The sequence below is a fragment of the Sphaeramia orbicularis genome, chromosome 24 (genome assembly GCF_902148855.1).
Source record: "Sphaeramia orbicularis chromosome 24, fSphaOr1.1, whole genome shotgun sequence".
NCBI classification, from domain to species: Eukaryota; Metazoa; Chordata; class Actinopteri; order Kurtiformes; family Apogonidae; genus Sphaeramia; species Sphaeramia orbicularis.
The window spans coordinates 14,475,811-14,496,327 of record NC_043979.1 but is presented as its reverse complement, the minus strand read 5'-3'; the positions used below and the strand labels follow the sequence as shown (position 1 = coordinate 14,496,327).

The 20,517-nt window shown below is 37.8% G+C and overlaps 1 protein-coding gene across 1 annotated transcript; it reads right to left on the bottom strand.

Moving 5' to 3' along the window:
* Positions 1 to 5,467: 5,467 nt before the first annotated feature.
* LOC115415345 (breast cancer metastasis-suppressor 1-like protein-A) lies at positions 5,468 to 16,826 on the bottom strand. The gene is made up of 10 exons (XM_030128878.1): positions 16,562 to 16,826; positions 16,233 to 16,323; positions 15,598 to 15,725; positions 11,650 to 11,729; positions 11,364 to 11,460; positions 11,167 to 11,256; positions 9,557 to 9,621; positions 9,419 to 9,458; positions 9,106 to 9,235; positions 5,468 to 6,309 (listed from the first exon to the last, which is right to left on the bottom strand). The coding sequence occupies exons 1-10, from the start codon at positions 16,695 to 16,697 to the stop codon at positions 6,192 to 6,194; spliced, it is 975 nt and encodes a 324-aa protein (XP_029984738.1). The 5' UTR covers positions 16,698 to 16,826; the 3' UTR covers positions 5,468 to 6,191.
* Positions 16,827 to 20,517: the final 3,691 nt, after the last annotated feature.

The following is a 20,517-nucleotide window of genomic DNA, read 5'->3' as shown; positions in this document are numbered from 1 at the left end:
CAGAAAGGACACTGGAAACAATCAAATCATTGCTTGGGTTTGGCAGTTGGCATGGTACTGCCAGAAGAATCAAAATGCTTCTTTGGTATGGAAACAATGTGCTTACTAAAATGACATAAAACCAGTGTCTAAGACATACCTTCTAAAGGTCCCAAGCACTGGATCTTATTACCCCACTCCCTGAAGGGGGAGGGAAGGAGTATTGCTTTTTGTTCTGTTCTTTGCTGGTTAACACTTTAGCAGCAAAATTATTGGTTCAATTCATACCAAATTGGGTTTCTAGATTGCCAGTGACCCAGAGTAGATGTCATTACATTTTGGGAAAGACAGGTCAAAGTTCTAGTTTTTTATGACACTCTAAAAATCTTCCCATTTTCTTATAATGGGCAAAATACGTGCGAGGGGTGGGGTTTGTTGTGCCCGGCACCACTTGTTTATTATTATGCTCCATTAAGAGGAACTTAAGTTGACTAACCCATTCACTCCATCCTGCTCAGTAAATTAGGACTGTTACTGTATTCAACGTAAACTACAAACTTCCTATTAAGAGCCATGTTGGTGAAAAACCATTTGTGTTCCCTTGAAACATCCCTTTCACATCACTTATCTTCACTCATCAACCATCGAACACCACTGTGTGGAAACTGAGGTGCTTCTCAGAACCGTCCACCAAATGGATCATGAATTAAAGTTCATTAGATCTGAAGTCATTTCATTGGTTATGGTTGCCTTGTGGACTCTGGAGACCCATTTAATATTTCCAGTGAAGCCATGTCTGAATGATGTAAAATTACACAGGGTTAATGGATGAATATACATAATGTATATGTACCTTCATATTTACATAGTAAGCCACATCGTCACTTCCTTCCACACCTGCAGTATAATTAGCTAGCTTGCAGTGTGGAAGGCAAATTAAGCCTTACCAAGAGAACTTGATGCAAGAGGAGTCTAGACAGTGTTAGATAAAGACATAGCTATACCTTGAATGCTAATTGGGAGTTCTAGGGCAGTGGCACTGAGACACCTAGAGAGGTGATACCGTCCTCATCTAGGGTAGAGACAGCAGGTTGAACCGCTATCATTGGAATCCTCCTCACTCTCTTTTTGTCTCTCTCTTTCCCAGTCTATTATGATGATGAGCTTGCTTGCCACATCCCTTTGATGTCAACTTATAGATGTATGCATTTAGCATTCTCTTACACAATCAGCATCAAAAGTACATGCCCACGCACAGGCCTGGCTCGAAGCACATGCATGCATGCACAAAGCGATCCACACATCCACAGTCTCGTTCTGTTGAAAAAAGAAAACACATAAACGACACACATGCACATACATCCACATGCACATACACATACACAGAGGGGCAGGAATATAAGTAATTTAGCACAGTGTGACACTTTCACGGTCTAATTAGCCCCAGTGTTGCAGTAAACACATCCCAATGACCCTCCAGTTCTGGTTACTCATTAAGTATAGATGGGGCTGAGGATGGCCAGCCTCGCTTATCCATCAGGACCCGACTCGTCACCACCGCTGTGGCTCCTAGAACCCTCCAGAACCTCCAGATGAGCACCATATATATTCAACCAGTACCATAACAGATAAACAGAATGCAAACAGGGGAAGCATCCTCCTTTAGGGTTATGAATGTGCAAGTACATGTTGGGGGAGAAAATAATCATATTTGATCAAGTCCATACATTTAGCAGATCCATGTGCATATTTATTTAGAGTAATGTGTGAATGCAGGGATTCAAGGAAGTCTCTAGAGAGATGCTGCATGGTGTTTGAAGACACAGCCGTGTTCCTTGCTGCTGCTGCTGCTGCCTTTGACGCGGTGATGGGGATTTTCCTCTTTCTCTGTTGCGGTAGCAGACGTGGCCAGCGAGCTGTGATCAAACTGTGCCTTCATCCCTCCTCTCTCTCTCTCTCATCAGCTGGAAGGCTTCAGCAGCAGGGTGCCCCAGATTCAGAGACCACCTCCCTCCTCTTAACTAACGCAGCAGCTGCCTCCCAACTCTGGTCCACTACTGACACCTTGTGGGAAAAAGTGGGGAAATGCAGAAAGGCACTCCAAACAAGATTGAGATGCGGGTTTCTGGAATATATTAACCTTCATAAACTCCAGGCTATTAACTTCTTATGACTACGATGAAGTCTAAACAAATTAAAGTTATGCGTGTTCACTTTTAATCATGTTTTTTGCGTAATATAAGGAAGTAGTAGTCATTAATCACAGATTAGCATTAGAACAAGGTGAAAAAGAACTAGAGATGAGTGTTTCCTCTACTCAGCCTGTTAGTTTTGATGTATTTATTTAATGTTTCTTCAATCACTCCTGAGCAATAATAAAAAGAATAACAATAACAATAATAATAATAATAATAATAATAATAATGCATATACTCATTTACAAGTGGTGTGTTATTCATGACCACTTCTGAAGGCCTTGGTTTGAAAATGAACCACATTTTGACCCGATTTTACATTGCCTCAGACAAAGAGGACTCAGTCAAGATAAAACTGTGGATATCATTAAGTTATCTATACAGTCTCGGAATTATTTGTCACCGCCATTACAGTGAAATGACTCTTGCGTCAAATGCAACCAATATTACTCTATAATTGAAAATTTTTGGAGAAGAGGCTGTGACTAGAGGATGTTATCAGCCAACTTTCTTCAGTAATTCAATAAAATGTGGCAACCTAAACAGAAAACATAAGCCTCCTTCACTTTGTAAATTATGCAGTGTGAAAACTACTGTGATGGTTGTAATTATAATGTCCAGCCTCAGTCTTTGTTATACTTTCTCTCAATGTAGGTCATCTCGACTGCAACACTGTAGCACATATATGCAGTATAGTTTCAATGAAAAAACATATTTAATGAGTTCATGTGGACAAATATAATGGATTAAAACTGTGAAATTGGCAATAACTGAAAAAAATTGAACAGATTTAATTTTGTGGCTTTATCATCCAGCTCTGACTCCATGTATCTTGTTAAAAGTTGTCTCCACAGCCTTATGATTGATTCTTTTACATTTACAGCTTTATTAACTGACTGACGACTTAATATTACCAATAGGGCAAACAAAGGTCACTGCAGTTCTGCATGTGACGTCTCCACAGGCCTCAGAGTAAAGACACAGACGCTAAGGGAGGCAGGGAAATGGCACTTCAGAGTAGATCTTCAATCGATACCAGTATGTGGTGTTAATCTCTGGCAGAAAGAAGTGTGTGAAAGGTTGAACAGCGCAGCACACTGAAGAGCCATTATCAAATAAGACTAGCTCAGCATTTTCCCCCCAAATAAGTCACTTTGTGTGTCGCAGGAGACGAGCCAGCGTTCAGCGAACCTCAGGGGTGACTTTGGGTTGAGCAACGTCAGGGACATTGTCCCTTTATACACTGAAGAGTTATGTAAGATTGTATCAGAGAGTTTTTTTTTTTTTTTAGGAGCATTCGAGGCCAAATCCAGGAGGATATTTAAGGTTCAGTGGAATGCTTTGATCTTAACACTTCTTAGTCCGAAAAAGGAAATTAGCTTGACCCAAGCTGAGACGTGGAGGATTGAAAGCAGTAACAAACCAACTTCATTTTTTGTAAGACACACAAATATGAGCCAATATGAAAGATAAGATAAAAACAATGTCTGTCAAATGGAGACTGAACCAAGGTTCTTATATTATTACATTAATTGACAGTGCAATACTCTCAATACATGCACCTTGTTTTTCTTAGTCTCACCTTGTATATATCCTTATTGTTGTACATATTTCTCATCTGTAGTATAGAGTTAGCTTTTTGTATATTTCAGTAGTTTTTGTAGTACTTTAGTAGTATATATTTTATTTTGTAACTTTTGTACATTGCTTACTTTTTTTTTAGTATTTTGTGTGATATTTTATACAGTCTACTTTTTACACTAATTGTTTTTGCTGCTAAGCAGAACAGAGATGCTAAACAAATTTTCATTGGTCCAGTGACAGTGTCAATAAAGATCTATTCTATTGTATTCTATGCAAACTAAAAACCAAAAAACTGAAAATGCAAACCTGCAGGTACAATCAACTTTTTTTTCTCCAGTGTAAAGGGTTCATGATGCACAAGAATAAAATAGTTTTGCACAATAAGAGACGTTTAATAAACAATGGTTTTTATAAATGACACTTGTAGTCATGCATTCTTACATCCAGCCTTTTTCAGCTTCAACAACTCTGTTTTTCTCATAACTCCTGAAAAATTGCACTGAAACATAAAAATTTTAAAATCAATCAAAATGATAATAAAACCACTTTTATATTCGTAAATCTAACTGTGATATGAACTGTACAGGACATTTAAAGTGCAAGTTACACTCCCCACAGATGATATAAACAAAGTTTTTAATAATTAGCTGTACATGCATTGGCACAATGTCACATTTTTCTTCTCACCTCCCACCTAAATGTGGAAAAAGAACATGATGCATGAAAAGGTAGAAAGAAAGAAGACATTTTCTTTTTTTAAAAAAATTGCAACAACCTCCCAAAGTTGTTCTCTACAGTGGATGCAGCGTGAGGCTTCAGACACTTTGTCACATTTATATCTATGATATAATGTTACAAGCACCTCTCTTTACAATACTGTTAGTAGGTAATATGTTGAAATATGTCTGGGGTGTTAAAAATAGAAAGAACTGGAAATACAACACAATGTAAGATCCCCTTCGCCGAACCAAGTATCATTAACACTTACACAATAAGGTTCAAATGGACGGATTTAACACCTAACAACTTTGTAACCTTGGCTTTTCATAGAAGTTTTTGTTGTATCTTTACTGACAACACGGAGGGAGATGAGGGGAAATAGGAAAAGTCAAAAACAGAGAAAGAACAGGAGATTTGTTTGATTTACACTGCACTAGAACTATTTAACCTATAGATAAAAAATATGCAACGGCCAAAGAAAAAAAAATGGCATTATGGATTATAAATTTGAGGCTGTCACGACCCTGGCACCACAGAAAAAAAAAAAAAAAAAAAAGATGCAGACCAGATCTTTGGAGCAGAGCTTGTGATAGTTCTTGATCCAAATAAAACCTGAATCCTGCCTTAAATGCTGATTAGGAGGCACTGTAAGACACATGGCGATATGACAGAAGACGGAGGGAGGAGTATCACAGTGAAATTAACACAAAACGCTGCCTTTTTGACTATATACAGGCCGCCTCTTATTACTGTATGATTCAATACAGTAGGCCTCCATTAAAACAATTCTGATCTGATTAGTGCATGGGGCTGGCCTGAGTTTGAACAGAAAACATACTACCATGAAAATTACACTAAAACATCAAGAGACTGCTTAGTACAGCGGCTCCCCTGGTGGGTTTCAACAAACCCATGTGGAGGGTTCACCGAGCAATACTTTTATCTCATTATTAGCACAACATAATCATATACTCAAAATGGATTAATCATTGCTTTTACTCTCCATCTGCACATTAACACTTGTGCAATTCAATTTACGCAAAACTGATTTTTTTTTTTTTTTTTTTACCGGGGGTCCCTTGGGATCCTAATACAGATTTATGAAGCTCTGTAGAGCATGAAATTCAAGTCTAACCCTGTGCATCTGGAGAAGCAAATCAAACATACTGCCGACGGCATCTTTCCCTGGATCAGGGTTTCTCACGCACTCTTTAACTGACCCGCTTTGACCTGCTTTGAGTCCTCGTGGTGCTGACACAGAACAGAGTAAGGCTTCACTGCATTGATAGCTCAGGACTTGTTTTTTTTTTTTTTTAATTCCTTTTTTAAGCCAAGGCATTGTCTTGTCTCAGAAAGGCACGCGACTGAGCTCCGCGCTTCACAGTACGCTACTGCGTCATTTTTTTTCTTCTCCCTTCATTTTTAGCAGCACTTTGCATTCGTCTCCGTTCCAGAGAAAATGACACTTTGTGACCTTGTCGATATCAACATACGTACATATTTACAGAGAGGATCATCCCCTCGGATGAGTGATTGACCATTTTTACACAAGTTTTTTTTTTTTTTTGTTACTTCTTTGAAGACAGATGTATGTGTGTTTTGTGTGTGTTTTTTATATGTTCGTATGTACTTGTCAAGCATGTAGAACCATACCACACAGAAAGGAGAAACACAGTAGAGATGGCGTCTGAGATGTGCGTGTGCGTTTGGTTTTTACGAGTGCTTGATAGTGTATTTGCCTTTCTGCAACTGGCTGATGTACAGCTTTGACTTGGTGCCGTCCAGTCGCTTGAACCACACCTCGTCATTGTTGATGGTGGTGATGATGGCACTGCATGACACAAACAGACACATATATTAGCAACAAATCAAACTGCACTCAACACAAAGGACATGAGAAACAGAGGGTTTCCTTTCTAAAACACAGAGGTGGGAAGTAACACAGTACACATATTATTTTAATGTGTTATTTTAATTGCCCTATTTTTGTTTTACACCTCTCTGCACTTATATTGTACAGCACTTAGTGATTTTATCTGTGAAAAATGATACAGAAATAAAGTTTACATACTTATTTGCAATCTAAAATTTTCAGGTATCTGTACTTTACTTGAATATTTACATTTCTGACAAGATTTCTGCTTTTACTCCCTATGCACTTTTGCCACCACTGCTAAAAAGGGTAATAACACCTAAATAATAATAATAATAATAACACATTCATGCACTGGTGGTGTAAATATATCACTCATCTCCATCTACCAGGAATATACAGTACTTTGCAAAAGTCTTAGCCCACCTATAGCTTTATCGTTTCTGCATGATTAAAATGAGTATACATATTTCTTTCTTCTTCTCTTTTCTTCAGACACAACAGGAAAATCCTGAAAATACTGTATATGTACAGCCTTAAAAGACACACAAAAAACTAAACTAAATGGGTTGTAAAAGTTAAATTTACTATTTACTGTGACCCCTTTCCCCATGAAAAGAAACAGCACAAACAGTTAAAAATATCTGACATGTGTTTAACGAAACCTTATATAAAAAAGCAGAACATTCATCCAATAGCCTAAATCTTATATTATCTGAATAAAAGGGTTAAAGACATGTTAAGTGTAAAGGGAGGTCACACTAAATATGACCACTCTAGTTTTATAGAAGCTGTTTTTTTCCTGAAACTTATATTTTTCCTGCTGTACATACTTCACATATGTCAGATTAATACAGCGACTGAGAAATACACGCGTGGTCATTAGAACTTTACTAAACTAACAAACCTAATGTTGGCCTAGGTCTTTTACACAGGATTGTAAGTATACAGTGTGGCATGTTGCGCAGATGAACAGATGATGTTATTCAGGGCTGTTTGCACCAACCACCTGTTGGGATTGTTTTGCCATTGTGCGGATGTGTGTGGGGTGGTGTGATGTGAAAAGCTGACATCAATGCATACCATCTATTCACTGTGTGCCCTGAAAACACACAATGCAGGTGGCACAAACAGCAGAACATGCAGTCTTACATTGTTTTTGTTCAAGCCCATCTATGATCTCTAACATCCTGAGAAATGTGCTTCTGGGCCAAACACACACATTATTACTGTTCTTTCGTACCACATATATAATTTCACACTTACTGATGCTATAACTACAACTAAGCTGCAATTCTATTTACTATATATTTGTAAAACTTCGTCTACTGCATGAGCATATAACTCTTATAAAGAATGTCAGTGTTTTAGTACTGTCAGGACTAGGATCTGTACTGGACTGAAAGTTACAACCTGGGATTCCACACATATACACAACTCTATAATTCATGTCTATGGCATCCAACTGCGTGCTGTGTGTTTGAAGTTTCCACAAGTTATAACACTGTGCATCATGGAGCCATTTGATCTTTTCTTGGAAGTCCAAGAATTTATTTCAGTTTTGGCCGATAGTAGAGTTATGGAATGGGAACCTCTAAACATCAAACAGAAATGACAAGTGCTTTGGCTTTGGAATAGACCTGCTAAAATTAAGTGACTTACTAAAATGATATTTAATTGGGGCATTTTACTTAGCGGTCCTTGGACTAATGAGCAGAACTCCTCATTTTATTTCAACTATCTACCATTACTTTCCACAATATTCAGGAGATGAACAGCAAAATGCTCTGTTGTTGTATGCTATAGACAGAAATGATGAATTTAGTATCTCCTAAAGCAGTGGTTCTCTAACTTTTTTTTACAGTGGAGTACTCCCTGAAATATACTCTTTTAGCCAAGTACCCCCAACTTCCGCTTCAGCATTTTTGATTGAAAAAAAATTAGGCAAAATGTGTCCCCGTGCCAAAGGTGTGTGTTTATATTTTCAAAACTTTCAAACAAACTTTCAAAACAAACAACATATATTCAACCGTAATATATAAGTAAATTTTGTGTGCAAAATATAAACTAAAAGTGCCCTCTTTCATTGATAAGAAAAATAAATCGGTCATTAATTAATAAATGAACCTTTCCATCGACAAAAAATAATTACTTAGCTACTCAAATAAACTCATTTTGAATAATATAAAAATAGTAATGTTCTTAAAATGTTACCAAAGCTTAAACGAGATGATTGACAAGGAAAATATTATATGAATGTATTTATTGTGTTTTATAATTCAGCATTAATTGTCATTATTTATTTTGTATTCAGTACATGATGACTTATTTAATGTATTTTTCCAAAAAAATTTCAACTACCCCTGGGGGTACATGTACCCCACTTTGGGAACCCCTGTCCCAAAGGATAACTCACAACAAGGAATCCTATGTGAAGTACAATTTAAACAAAAGACAAAGAACATTATTTTTCGTCAAACAGACTTTGGGGAAAAATGAGGTTCATAAGAGACAAAATGTTGTCAAAATGTTCTGCATTCATACTTGTGTGATTGGGCTTGAAGCTGATAAAAGTTATGCTGTAGGAAAATACTTTTTTGGAGCACATTTTAGCTTGGACAGATTGTATTTTTCATGAATGAGCTGGAAAATTATTTGTTATCTTGCTTTGAGATGTAATGTTTGACCACTGTAACCATCTATCCATCCACACTGCAGCTAATTAAACCTCCTCCTACACACACATTTACACACCTGGTGGGATATTCGTCCTTCCTGTTGATACAGATGGCCTGTCCTCTGCAGTACCACTGGTTGTCATAGAAAAGTCGACCATCCTCCGAGCGCGCCACATGGTGGTGTCTGTCAGGCTTGACCGCGGGGACTGGAAGGAGCAAAGAGAGGGGGAGATGAGGAAAAGGAAGAAGACAGGAGTATGTTAGGAGACAGCATAAAAAATGTAAAGACAGGACAGGGAAAGAAAGCAAGAAGATCTATGGAGGATCAATAGTTGGTGCTGAATTCACCAACCCTCCAGTGCATCTACGGGTCGGATTGCTGCCCTTACCGTCAACCTTCACCCTGTGTGGACCCAGAGACGCCATCGCCTGTGAGAGAAAAAAAAGGAAAGGAAACACACAAGTGAAAAGGTCAGCTTAGATACACTTGACAAAAATGACAACTATGTCTACTTCAAAGACAATACCTTTCTTATTGCTGTCCAGTCTTCAAGAATATCCAGGTCTTGCAGCATATAAACAATATAAGGCCGTGATGATCGGCTAAGGAAAAGTGTAGCTTTAACTGTCAGGAGACATGACATGACTTACTAGCATGTCTCTATCCATGTTTCCATTAAACATCAGGTAACCTTAAAGTATAGAGAAATGGAAATTACAGGCCTTTCTATCAGATGAACTGAATAACTTATGTGTGTGGTGTCATCAGGTCTCAATTGGTTTGACTTCAGGACCCACTATCACCCCTCAAAGATAAGCTGCGACACAAACTGATAAAAGTTAAACGTCACAAATTTATTTAATGAAAAGACGGTTTGTTTTGAACCTGAGATAATACAGAATGTCACAGTGTGCCAACACAGAAGACAAGTTTAATGATAAACCAAACTGACCGGTAAGTGGATATTTTCCGTTTAACCCTTTATCGGGCAAGTGACTATTTTTGGTAATTTCCAAAAACATTAAATATGGGGCCAATCCCGTGCCTCAGTGAGGTCACTATACAGTGATTCAGAGAGATTTTTAAAGAAATTTTAAAGTTGTAAATTGTGAATATAAGAGATTTTTGTCAGTTAATGACCTTATAACAGTTGTTTTATTGCTTGTGTTTACTTTTTAGCAAGTGCTGCTCGGATATTTTATTGCAAGAGGAGGGAGACTGTTGTCACAGCAACCAACAAGAAGGTAGATGACAATGTCCAATAACCCACTAAGGTCGAAATTTTAAAATTTCAGAGTGTTTCAATGAGTGTCCTATAAAGGGTTAACATTAAATTAGGTCCATTTTGACCAAAACTAAAAAGTTCACTCAGTTAAAAATTAAAAGTACATTCAGTCACTTAATAAAGCATAAAAACACACTGAGGTTTTTGTCCTAAATGTAGGTAAAACCATATCTGATGTAGTCGTCATACCTGAGTTTCTCCATGGTATGAATAGAAACTTTTGGGTCGTCTTTTATGCTGTGAAATGTCTGGTGTTAATTCGCATTACAGTGCATTACCACCACCTACTGTTAGGGAGTGTGAATGGACAGCTCTAAACTCCATAAAAATAAAGCACAGGATTGGTTACTCAACATTATTTTTTTCCCAGACAGAGGCCCGCAACCCGAAAACAGGTTTATGACCCACTTTTGAGTAGAAAAGCACCAGCTGAGAACCACTGCTATAGACTATGTTACACATGGTAATAAAAAAAGTGCAGAAGAAGAACAGCATTCTGTTGCTGTTTTCAAAGTTTACCACAGATGAAAACCGTTTAGCATCCTTGTTAGTCCACACTACTGTTGTCCCAGATGTGTTTGAGTGATTTAATAGAATATCTAGGAAGATGCTATAACCAACTGATCAGTCAAACTGTTGATTTTATTTGAAAAAGGTGTTTCCATTTCCCCTTCAGGTGTCAAAAACAGAAGTGAATGAAAAATTCCTGAGTTTTTTTTTTCCAAATTTCGCTATTTCTACTGCAAAACTTCAAAATGTGCATGAATAAGTACATGGAAACACACCTACAGACATCCTGCAGTATATGGATGAAAGATGGGATGAATAAGACAATAAGGGGCAAAGGATATCAGACACAACAACAGGCTTCTTCTTCTTGACAGGGCAGAATGGGTCTTTTTTCTTGTTTTTCCGAGAGTGCAGCCCATCATTCCATAACTCTGAAAAGCAAAGAGGACAGATTAAAAACAGTGAGATCCACCGTGCATCTGCATCAGGTCCTTCTGGTTGATATTTTGTATTCACTGCTCACAGGCCAAGCAGGTACCTGAGGTTATATCGATACTGTGTCTGTCTTCCTCCAGTCTTCTTATCTTTTCCTCCAGTTCACTCTGCACAGTGTCAAAAAGCAGCAGCTTCTCACTCTGAAGGAAAAACGGAGGAGATACGCTGATCAACATAAAAAAAAAAAAAAGAAAGAAAATAAAAAAAGAAAAATAGGCACCGACAGTCAGATGGTTCTGCAGTGGATGTCTGTCTGAACAAAAGGTGCTTTTGTCATAAAAACAGAATTCAACCCCACATAACCCCTGACTCATCGGTGGGCCTCTCACCTCCCAGTGCTGGCAGGCAGCCTGGATCTCACACTCATACTTGTTCTTCACTGACTCCAAACACAGCTCCCTGTAGATCCCTGCAACAACAGACAGCGATAAACAGTAAAAACTGAGGCAGCCAACACGAATGATGACCATTTATTTTAATCTAAGCAAATATGATCGTTAAATATCTGAAACATTTTGAAGTTTCTCCCAGGGAAATACCAGCTTTTTGGAAATCTGTCATATTTATTGCATGTGGCAGACATCTTTGGATTTTGCAGAATACAAATGACACTGGGTGTGAAGGGAGAACTAAAGTACAGTCATAGGTACGTTCCATCTCACTGGGTGATACCTTGAATATATTCAAAGTGTCACGGCTTGTTCTCAGTGGGATATAATAAATGACTATGGCGTCTACATTGAGTACAAACTGTCACGAAGTATGTTTTAGCTGCTGGCATCAGTGAGTCTGTTTACATGACCATAAAATTCGGATAACTGGGAGTATATCGTATAATTGTAATAATCAGATCTAATGCATTTACATTAGAGCTGCACAATATATCATTTGAGCATCAACATCGAGATGTACGTGGGTGCAATAATCACATTGCAGGTTCTGCAATGTAGGTGGCAAATGAACTCAAGATGTTCTCATCTAATTTCAATGGTATGTGACACACAGCGATTCACCAGTCACAATCGCTCTTTATCAGTTTGGAGTGAGTCGCTGGTAACAATATTGACAAATGAGCAACAAACAAGAGAAAATCGTTGTAAACTAGAAGCACTCAGAGAGTACAGACCTCCGCCAAGGCAGATCAGTGCCCCGGATTTGGATGAAAATTTCAGGAAATGTTGATACTGGCACAAGGAACAAATGATTAAATTTTGGTGGTGATTGGGGGTGGGGTGGGGGGCACTGATCTGCCTTGGCGGAGGTCTGCGCTGTCTTTTCTAGAAAAGCACTCATAGAGCGCAGACCTCCGCCGTGCACGCAAGGGAGACCAAACGGGACAGGTTATAGCGCTGTACAACACACACACACAGCGATGTCCACAGTGTTGTGACTGGGCTCCTGAACTGCCTATATCAGCACTGACTTAAAGGTTTTCGTTCACCATGCAGAGCAACATAAAGAGAGAAGGTATTTATTTCACTAATAACACACTTCACCACTGATAAACAACAACAGAGAAATGCCCATTCACCCCTCTGTGTGGAAAAAGAGCAACTTCATATTTATGACTGCTGGGATATCCAAGAGCAGTTTTTACAGTGCACTGTCTCCATGACGACAACCAGTAGCGCACGCAAAATCCTCATTTAATTAGGGCGGTCTCCAAGACTTTGCACCTGGTGTCATTTGCGCAGGCAATCTTAGTTGATCACCCCTGACACGCAAATCAATAGCACACGCATATTTTAGTGCAAGCAAGCACATTTGCACCCGTTATTTGTGATCTTAGTAAATCAGGCCCTTGGTGCCAAAAAGAAAAGCAACGCCAGCTATCAGGAATTATTTTAGTTACAAGAAGGATGATATGGAAACATGTTCTGTGTTGACAGTGCCTTGCACCTGCTGCCACAACAAGAGGTAACACAACTAATTAGTTTGACCATTTATGTTGGCACCACACAGCTATTATATCCTCCTGAGTATTTTCTCACATCACAATATATATTGCAAGGTTAAAAAAAAAATTGCAAAGTCAGTTTTTTCCAATATCGTGCAGCCCTAATTTACATGTACTTATGAAATGCGATAATCAAAAAACCCTGGTTTAGATGCTCTAGTCCATTATCGGATTTCTTTTGGCGTACGTACATACATAGTAATGGTACAATCAAACTTCCTTTTGTCTTCTGCTCACTACATTCTATACAATTTTAATTGTGTTTACACATGCGAAGATGTAAATGAATGAAATAAATCAGATTAACTGGTATACATGCAGGAAGACATTGGAGTACTGGGGAGAAATCGAGGTGTGTTAATCTGATTTGTCATAATCAGATTACTGCCCTTATCTGATAAAGGCTATCAGATTATCCTGTTTACATGAGCACTTGAATAATCTGATAACTCCAGAAATCAGATAATGACTGGAGTATTGGTGTGTATGTATACAGGCTCACCATTTCACTCTCCTCACTCTCTCATACAACACTGTCCCACTCAGACACACATTCAGACCATGTAATTACAGATAGTGTCGCATCACAGGATATACCATCAACACCCCTGACTCTTTTAAAGCCCATTTATAGGGATTCTACAGCAATAAAACACTTTGGTTAATCTGCTTTAATGTGGATGTGTTAATGTCATGCGTTCAGCTTCCAAATGAAAAGGACTTCAGATCACGTCATGACGTCTTTACTGCTGAAACAACACAGATGATGAGTTTAGAAAGACGGAGTCAAAACACAGACTGAACTGTGTGCGCTGTCAGAGTGAGAGACTGCCTGCAGTAACACAGTGATCTTACACAGTTGCGTGCAATATACTAAGGAAGACCTAAATGTACTTGTGAGTCCTGTTGTGGTTTCTATCTCAATACATCATCTCTCTTTGCTGTGTGGTTCATCACAAACATTACAATCACTACTGCGTCCAGGTAGCATGGTTGAAGGCAGTTTCCTTATCTCCTGATATTCTATATCAGATTATAACCAATATGTACATTTAACTGTCACAGATATTTTTACGACAGTTATGGCATTTTTGCTAATATTTAAACATTTTATTTAATTTTCAATATGTTCTTAACCTACTTTCCTACTTTTGAAAACACTATCTTTGACATACTGTAAAAATTTATGACTGTACATATGTTTATGTGTCATATATTTCAATCTTTATTTTGATAAAGAGGCTAAAAAATGTGTTTAAGGTATTTTGTATGGCTTTGGTTTCCAACTATAATTTTCACTCACTTCAGAAAAATATTTGCAATATTGCCAACATACATAGCAATACAATTTATGTCCATAATCACCCAGCCCTGACTCCTGGTAACGACATTCTGAAGGTTCTAAAATAACTACATCAAATTCTTGAAGGTTTCCAGGTTGTTTTAATATATAACAAACTTAACGTATGTTAAACATCTGACCCTCTGGGAATGCCCTAAAATACATAAAAGATTAAATAAAACATTCTCTCTAGCCAGCCTAAGCGGACCAAAATATGTAATGTACACAATCAGCCCCAAAAAAAGTCTCCACCTGGATTTAATTCACCAAATAGTTCAGATTCTCCCATTGGATAATCACTGCAGTGATTAATGTGTGTCAGCTGCAACAAGTTCTTTAACTCTAACTGATGCAGTGAGTAGCTCATTTCTAAAACAACTTCAGTTTGATAAAGAGAATAAAGATTGGACTGTGTTTAAATGGAAAAATGTCATGTGGTCTGAGAAGTCCAGATTGGTTCCAGAGTGATGAGTGAATCAGGGTGAGAAGAGTGGCAGATATAGTGATTACCCATCATGCCTAGTGCTGACAGTACAAGCCTGTGGGGGCAGTGTTAAGATCTAGGGTTCAGGGCTTCAGTTGATCAGGTCTAGGTTCAGCAACGATAGGCTATGTGTCCAAAAAATGACAGAAATACATGTTGTAACTTTGCATAAGCTCATTGAAATAATGCCTCAACGAATATGTGCTATAATCAAAGCAAAAGTGGTCGAGTGAAATATTTTTGGCCAGGCTCTGTATATTGCAATGAGGTGTTTAGAATTCCATCAATGCATTTAGCCTAGGTGTATTTAAACCTCTGATCTCTACTGTATATTAAAGGAAGAACATCTGACATTAATGCAACTTCTACACTCAAGGTAACAGGCGGCCAAACAGAGCTGGAATTTATTTTCACATTCATTCAAGAAGACATTGCAAATCAGCTGTGTTTGTCATATGAAGATGGCACTCATAGATACACACACACAAACTTACCAGCAACTTTGGTCCTGATCTGCATATTTTCCTGCAGGTTAGCTAAAGGCTCCAGGTACTCTTGTGCACAGCCAGCCATGACCTCCTGCAACTTGATGTCCACCTGGCTCAGACGCTCCTTGTACAACCTGATAAGCAAATAAAAACAAAGACAAATCCAATCAATTCTCTGAGTATTACTGTAAACCATGAACAAATGTATCAAGAAAGAGCAACAACAACAACAACAAAAAGAGGACACATGGGAGAAATCAGATTTCCCTTTGCTCATGGAAGCTCAAAATCTTATTTATCTCTTGATGGCACAATGTGTTTGGCTGCAGCAGCAAGACAGTTATATTATTTAGTTACGTTTATTACTATCCGGCGAAGCTCAGTTGAGACACACATGCTGCGAAAAGAGTAATAAGAGTAAAGAGTACTCTAATCTTGTACACCAAGTGATGATCCAAGTCTTGACAGCCAGAGGAAGGGGTCAAAAGGGGTCTTCCTTGAGGTATACGAAATGACAAGCATCTCAGAGTGTCTGCAAAAGTCTACAATGTAATGCAGGGTTAACACAGAGCAGGGAGCAGAAGGTGACAGATGTTTTTTGGTTTATTTTTTTCTTGGAAACCCCACAGAAGGGAACTTACTGCTCCTTCAGGTCAGTAAACTGCTTCTCCAGGGTCGTCATCTCATCCAGGCACTCCATCCTCCTTCTCTCACAGTCCTCATCATCCATCTCTGTTCACATAAACACATAAATAGCTTAGCATCACTTCCATATCTGATCATTTCCTTTATTCAACCAGCATCCTCATTATTCATAGCATTACTGTTGAACACTGTTTAACCGCCTCCTTAACAAAAATGTTGGCTCATTTTAAACAGCAGCCATATATTGTGTTGAGCCCATGTCTGACACACAAGCGTCTTTCTTGAACTTAACTGTGGGTTGATATTTAAGGCCTATTTTTCCTACCCGAGCTGTCTCCATCTTCAGACACCGACGAGCTAACCGTGTCCTCCTCGTCTGTGCTGCTGCCGTCCTGCTCCGGATAATCCACCTCCATTTCTTCCTGGTTGTTCTCCTTCTTCTCCCGGGAGTGAACCGGCATGGTGACTACGGTTAAACCGGTGTTAACGGGGTGACAGAGCTGTACGATGATTTTTTTCCAGGATAAAGAGGGGACATGTAGCTCAGACAGCTAACCGGTTAGCTAGCTCGCATCTAGACAGCTGGAGATGCAAACATGGCCACCGTCGACCAATCACAAGGAGCGGTACTGCGGCCATCCAATCAACTGTTAGTACGGCTTTTAAAGAGACATGGGATTTGTAGTTTTTTTGTGTGCCATAACTGTACCTGTATGTTTTTGTTAAATTCATCTGAGCCTGAGGGTCCTGCTTGATGTTTCATGAGTAATACTTAAACTGGAATGTATAACTTCACTTCATTACTAAAAAAGGATTTGATCTTATGGATGTATTACTGTTATGACTGTTATTACTATGTTCAAAGCCAAAAGTAAAGCACTACCAGCTAAATTACAAGAACTGTTTGTCTTCACTTCAGAGAATGAAGAGCATAGATGGAAAGGTCATTTCAGGCACCAGTGTGCACGGACAACTTTGAAGCAAATGTGTGTATCAGTGGTTGGTGTTAAACTCTGGAATTCTTTTTATAATGAGCTGAAGGACTGTAAAAACATATTCCAACTGAAAAAAAGTGTATAAAGAAAGAACAATGAGATTATATGAACAGTTGTAAGTTTTACATTTGGCTTCATATTTGTTTTGTATTTTGTGACATATTTATTTACTTATTTTGGACAGGTAAAATGTTTTTGCATCATTTCATCAGGTTTATATTTACCTATGTTTTGTACTTTCTGGACATGTGGTTTTGCACTCGGTTTTGTATTCATTTGGTACTATCTTGGATGTATTTAGTTGGTTTGTCTGACTTTATACAGTATGATTTCATAGCTAGTTGTGTATGGCTAACCATTAAGGTGATTATTATTTAAAAGGGGGCAGGAAATATAAGATTTTCTTCATCCTGCTCCTTTTCGAGCATGGGTGTGTACATGTTTGTTTACTTGATGATTATTGAATGTTTACTGATGAAATGCACAACCATGAACGAAATAAATAAATTAATAATAATAAAATAAAAATAATTGCTGTTATGTTCTTAAAACGATCCATTTAATCAGTTTATACATTTGACATGTTTGCTATGTTCTATTGCAGGGGTCCTCAACCTATGGCTCCTGGGCCAAATGTGGCTCTTTAGCATCTCTCTATGGTTCCTCGGGTCAAAAAATATAAAGAGCATTTTGAAATGAATTGAATGAACCATTACTTTTTAACATTGTTGTAGGCCTAAATCTATTCTAACATTGTTCATCTGCAAAAATGGGCAGGCTATACACAGAATAAAATTATTTTTTGACAGCATATAAACCAAAATGTATGTCACACTACATTATTTTCTTGCCAAATTTAATACAAGATACTCAGTTTGCAATTGTTCATAGTTTGGCTGTTTAAAAATCAGCCCATATACATGAAAATTGAGGGGTTTTTTTTATCTATTACACAATGTAATTTTTTTTGGAAATAGTGTACATCGTTAGAAAACTGTACAAATCTTGAATGTTTTCTTAATTGTAGTTGTATAATTTAATAACTGCACTGAACATTGCATTACTGTAATGGAAATTCAAAGTTTAATAACAAACTAATCCCAAATATGCTACAGAAGGACTGTCACCTCACGGTAAAATGTAAATGTGTTTATTTTATTTTATTTTATTTTTTTGGCTCTAGTCACATTTTTTCTTCTTTTAAGAGTCAAAAATGGCTCTTTAGATTGTAAAGCTTGCAGATCCCTGTTCTATTGTGAATAAAGTATAGGTTTATGAGTTTTACCAATTACTGTATTATGTGTGTATTAACATTGTACAGTGTTCCAGCTTCTTTGGTATTTAAATGAACAGAAGTGGTTAGAATACACCGTAACAGAAAAACTATGTGCTGACTTTGGTCTGACAGGTTGTGTAAGTACAGTATGCTTGGGCCTGCAGCTCTAGATTCACAGATTTCCACTGAAAACTGTAGGAGCTCTCATCATGTAGTCAGTCAGTCAGTCATTCTGTCAGTCAGTCTGTCAGGCTACTTGAAAACACAGGAGGTCTTCACAGCGAACACACCCTGTTCAGCTGCAGGGATATGTCGAAGAGCTGCTACAGAGCCTCTGCCAAAGCTGATTGACAGATGATTCGAGCACCCTGGGGCTAAAGTTATCATGATTTGCTGTTTGACTCCCTTCTCCCACACCTGGGAGGCAGTGATGGACAGACGGAGGAGTGGGTGGAGGCTGGAGCTGTGAACACTGATGAACAGTTGAAAGTGAGAGCCTGTGTGAGTTTGTGTATCACCAGAAAAAGTACTTCATCACTTCAGTTTGAAAACAAAAGTTCCCTTTATTCCACTGTGGTGTGAAACTAAAGCAATGCAACTACTTTAAATTCATAGCCATCCCCCCAGGCTGACTGTGTATCCAGTGACTATCTCTTTCACTAGTGACCGTCTGACAAACCATCTCCGCTGTATATCAGCTAAAATCCAACAAACTTTAGAATATCTGTGCTGGTATTGAGGCTTTTTCTATTGTTTTACAGAAGTACTGAAGCATGTGATCATTTAAATAGATTGAATTTTCCTTGCCTCGAAACTCACATTTTTCATCAGCATATTGTTTTTTTATTCATATGCATTTTACAGGAGTTTTATCACAATATTAACGTTATTTAACTGATCAAGAGAATGTGCTGCATTTCTAGGACCTGCATTCAGCATTTTAACCACAAGAGGGCGATAAAGACCTGGTCTGGAGCTGGGTGTTCTGATGATCCCTTCTCTAGTCTTCCATTATTTAGGGTGTGATTTATGAGGCTACTGCAAAAAGAAGAATAAATAATACTGATAATCAAAGTGAAAAGTAATTGCTACAAAAGCATATGTGAAGTGTATATGAAATCATAAAAATGCTGAAAATATACTCAATACTCAGAAGTATTACATAAAAACATCCAATACTCACAATTCATGCACCTTGTTTTTAATTTCATTTAATTTTACCTTGTATATATCCAGCATACGTTGCATATATTTCTTCTATCTGTGGTGCAGAGTTGCCATTTTGTACATTTTAGTATTTGTAGTTTTACATATTGTCAATATTTTTCTGTGTATGTTTTCAGTATAAATTCTTGTGTGATAGTTTTATACACTCTTTTTGCACTTAAAGAATCTGTTACTCAACAGAAACAGAGCTGCAAACTGATTTTCATTGATCCTTTAATAAGGACGATAAATACCTGTTCTATTCTATTCTATTCTATTCTATTCTATTCTATTCTATTCTATTCTATTCTATTCTATTCTATTCTATTGTAAAGATTTAAAGAGATGCAAGGCATTGAGAGAGAAATGGAGGGAGTTCATCATCTGGACCATGTTTTGACAGCATGTCCAAATAGGCTTCATCTTCTTTCTCCTGTTTTTCGGTGGCATCTGATGTTAATATGCATAACTGTCACCTACCGTGTTTGAGTGTCGACTACAGTCAACCAAAAATCCTAGAATGAATAAACACTGACTCTATAATGAGAGACATTTATGTTTTAGCAGTGCTGTAGAGAGGGACTATCTGCTATGTCACCAGTAGATGTCAATAAATACTACATTCTGAACCTTAAACAATGAATAGAATAGAATAGAATAGAATAGAATAGAATAGAATAGAATAGAATAGAATAGAATAGAATAGAATAGAATAGAATAGACTTTATGTCATTACACCAGTTGTGCAACAAAATTACAGGTAGTCTCTGCCGGCAACAGCGCATTTACATCTAAATAACACAT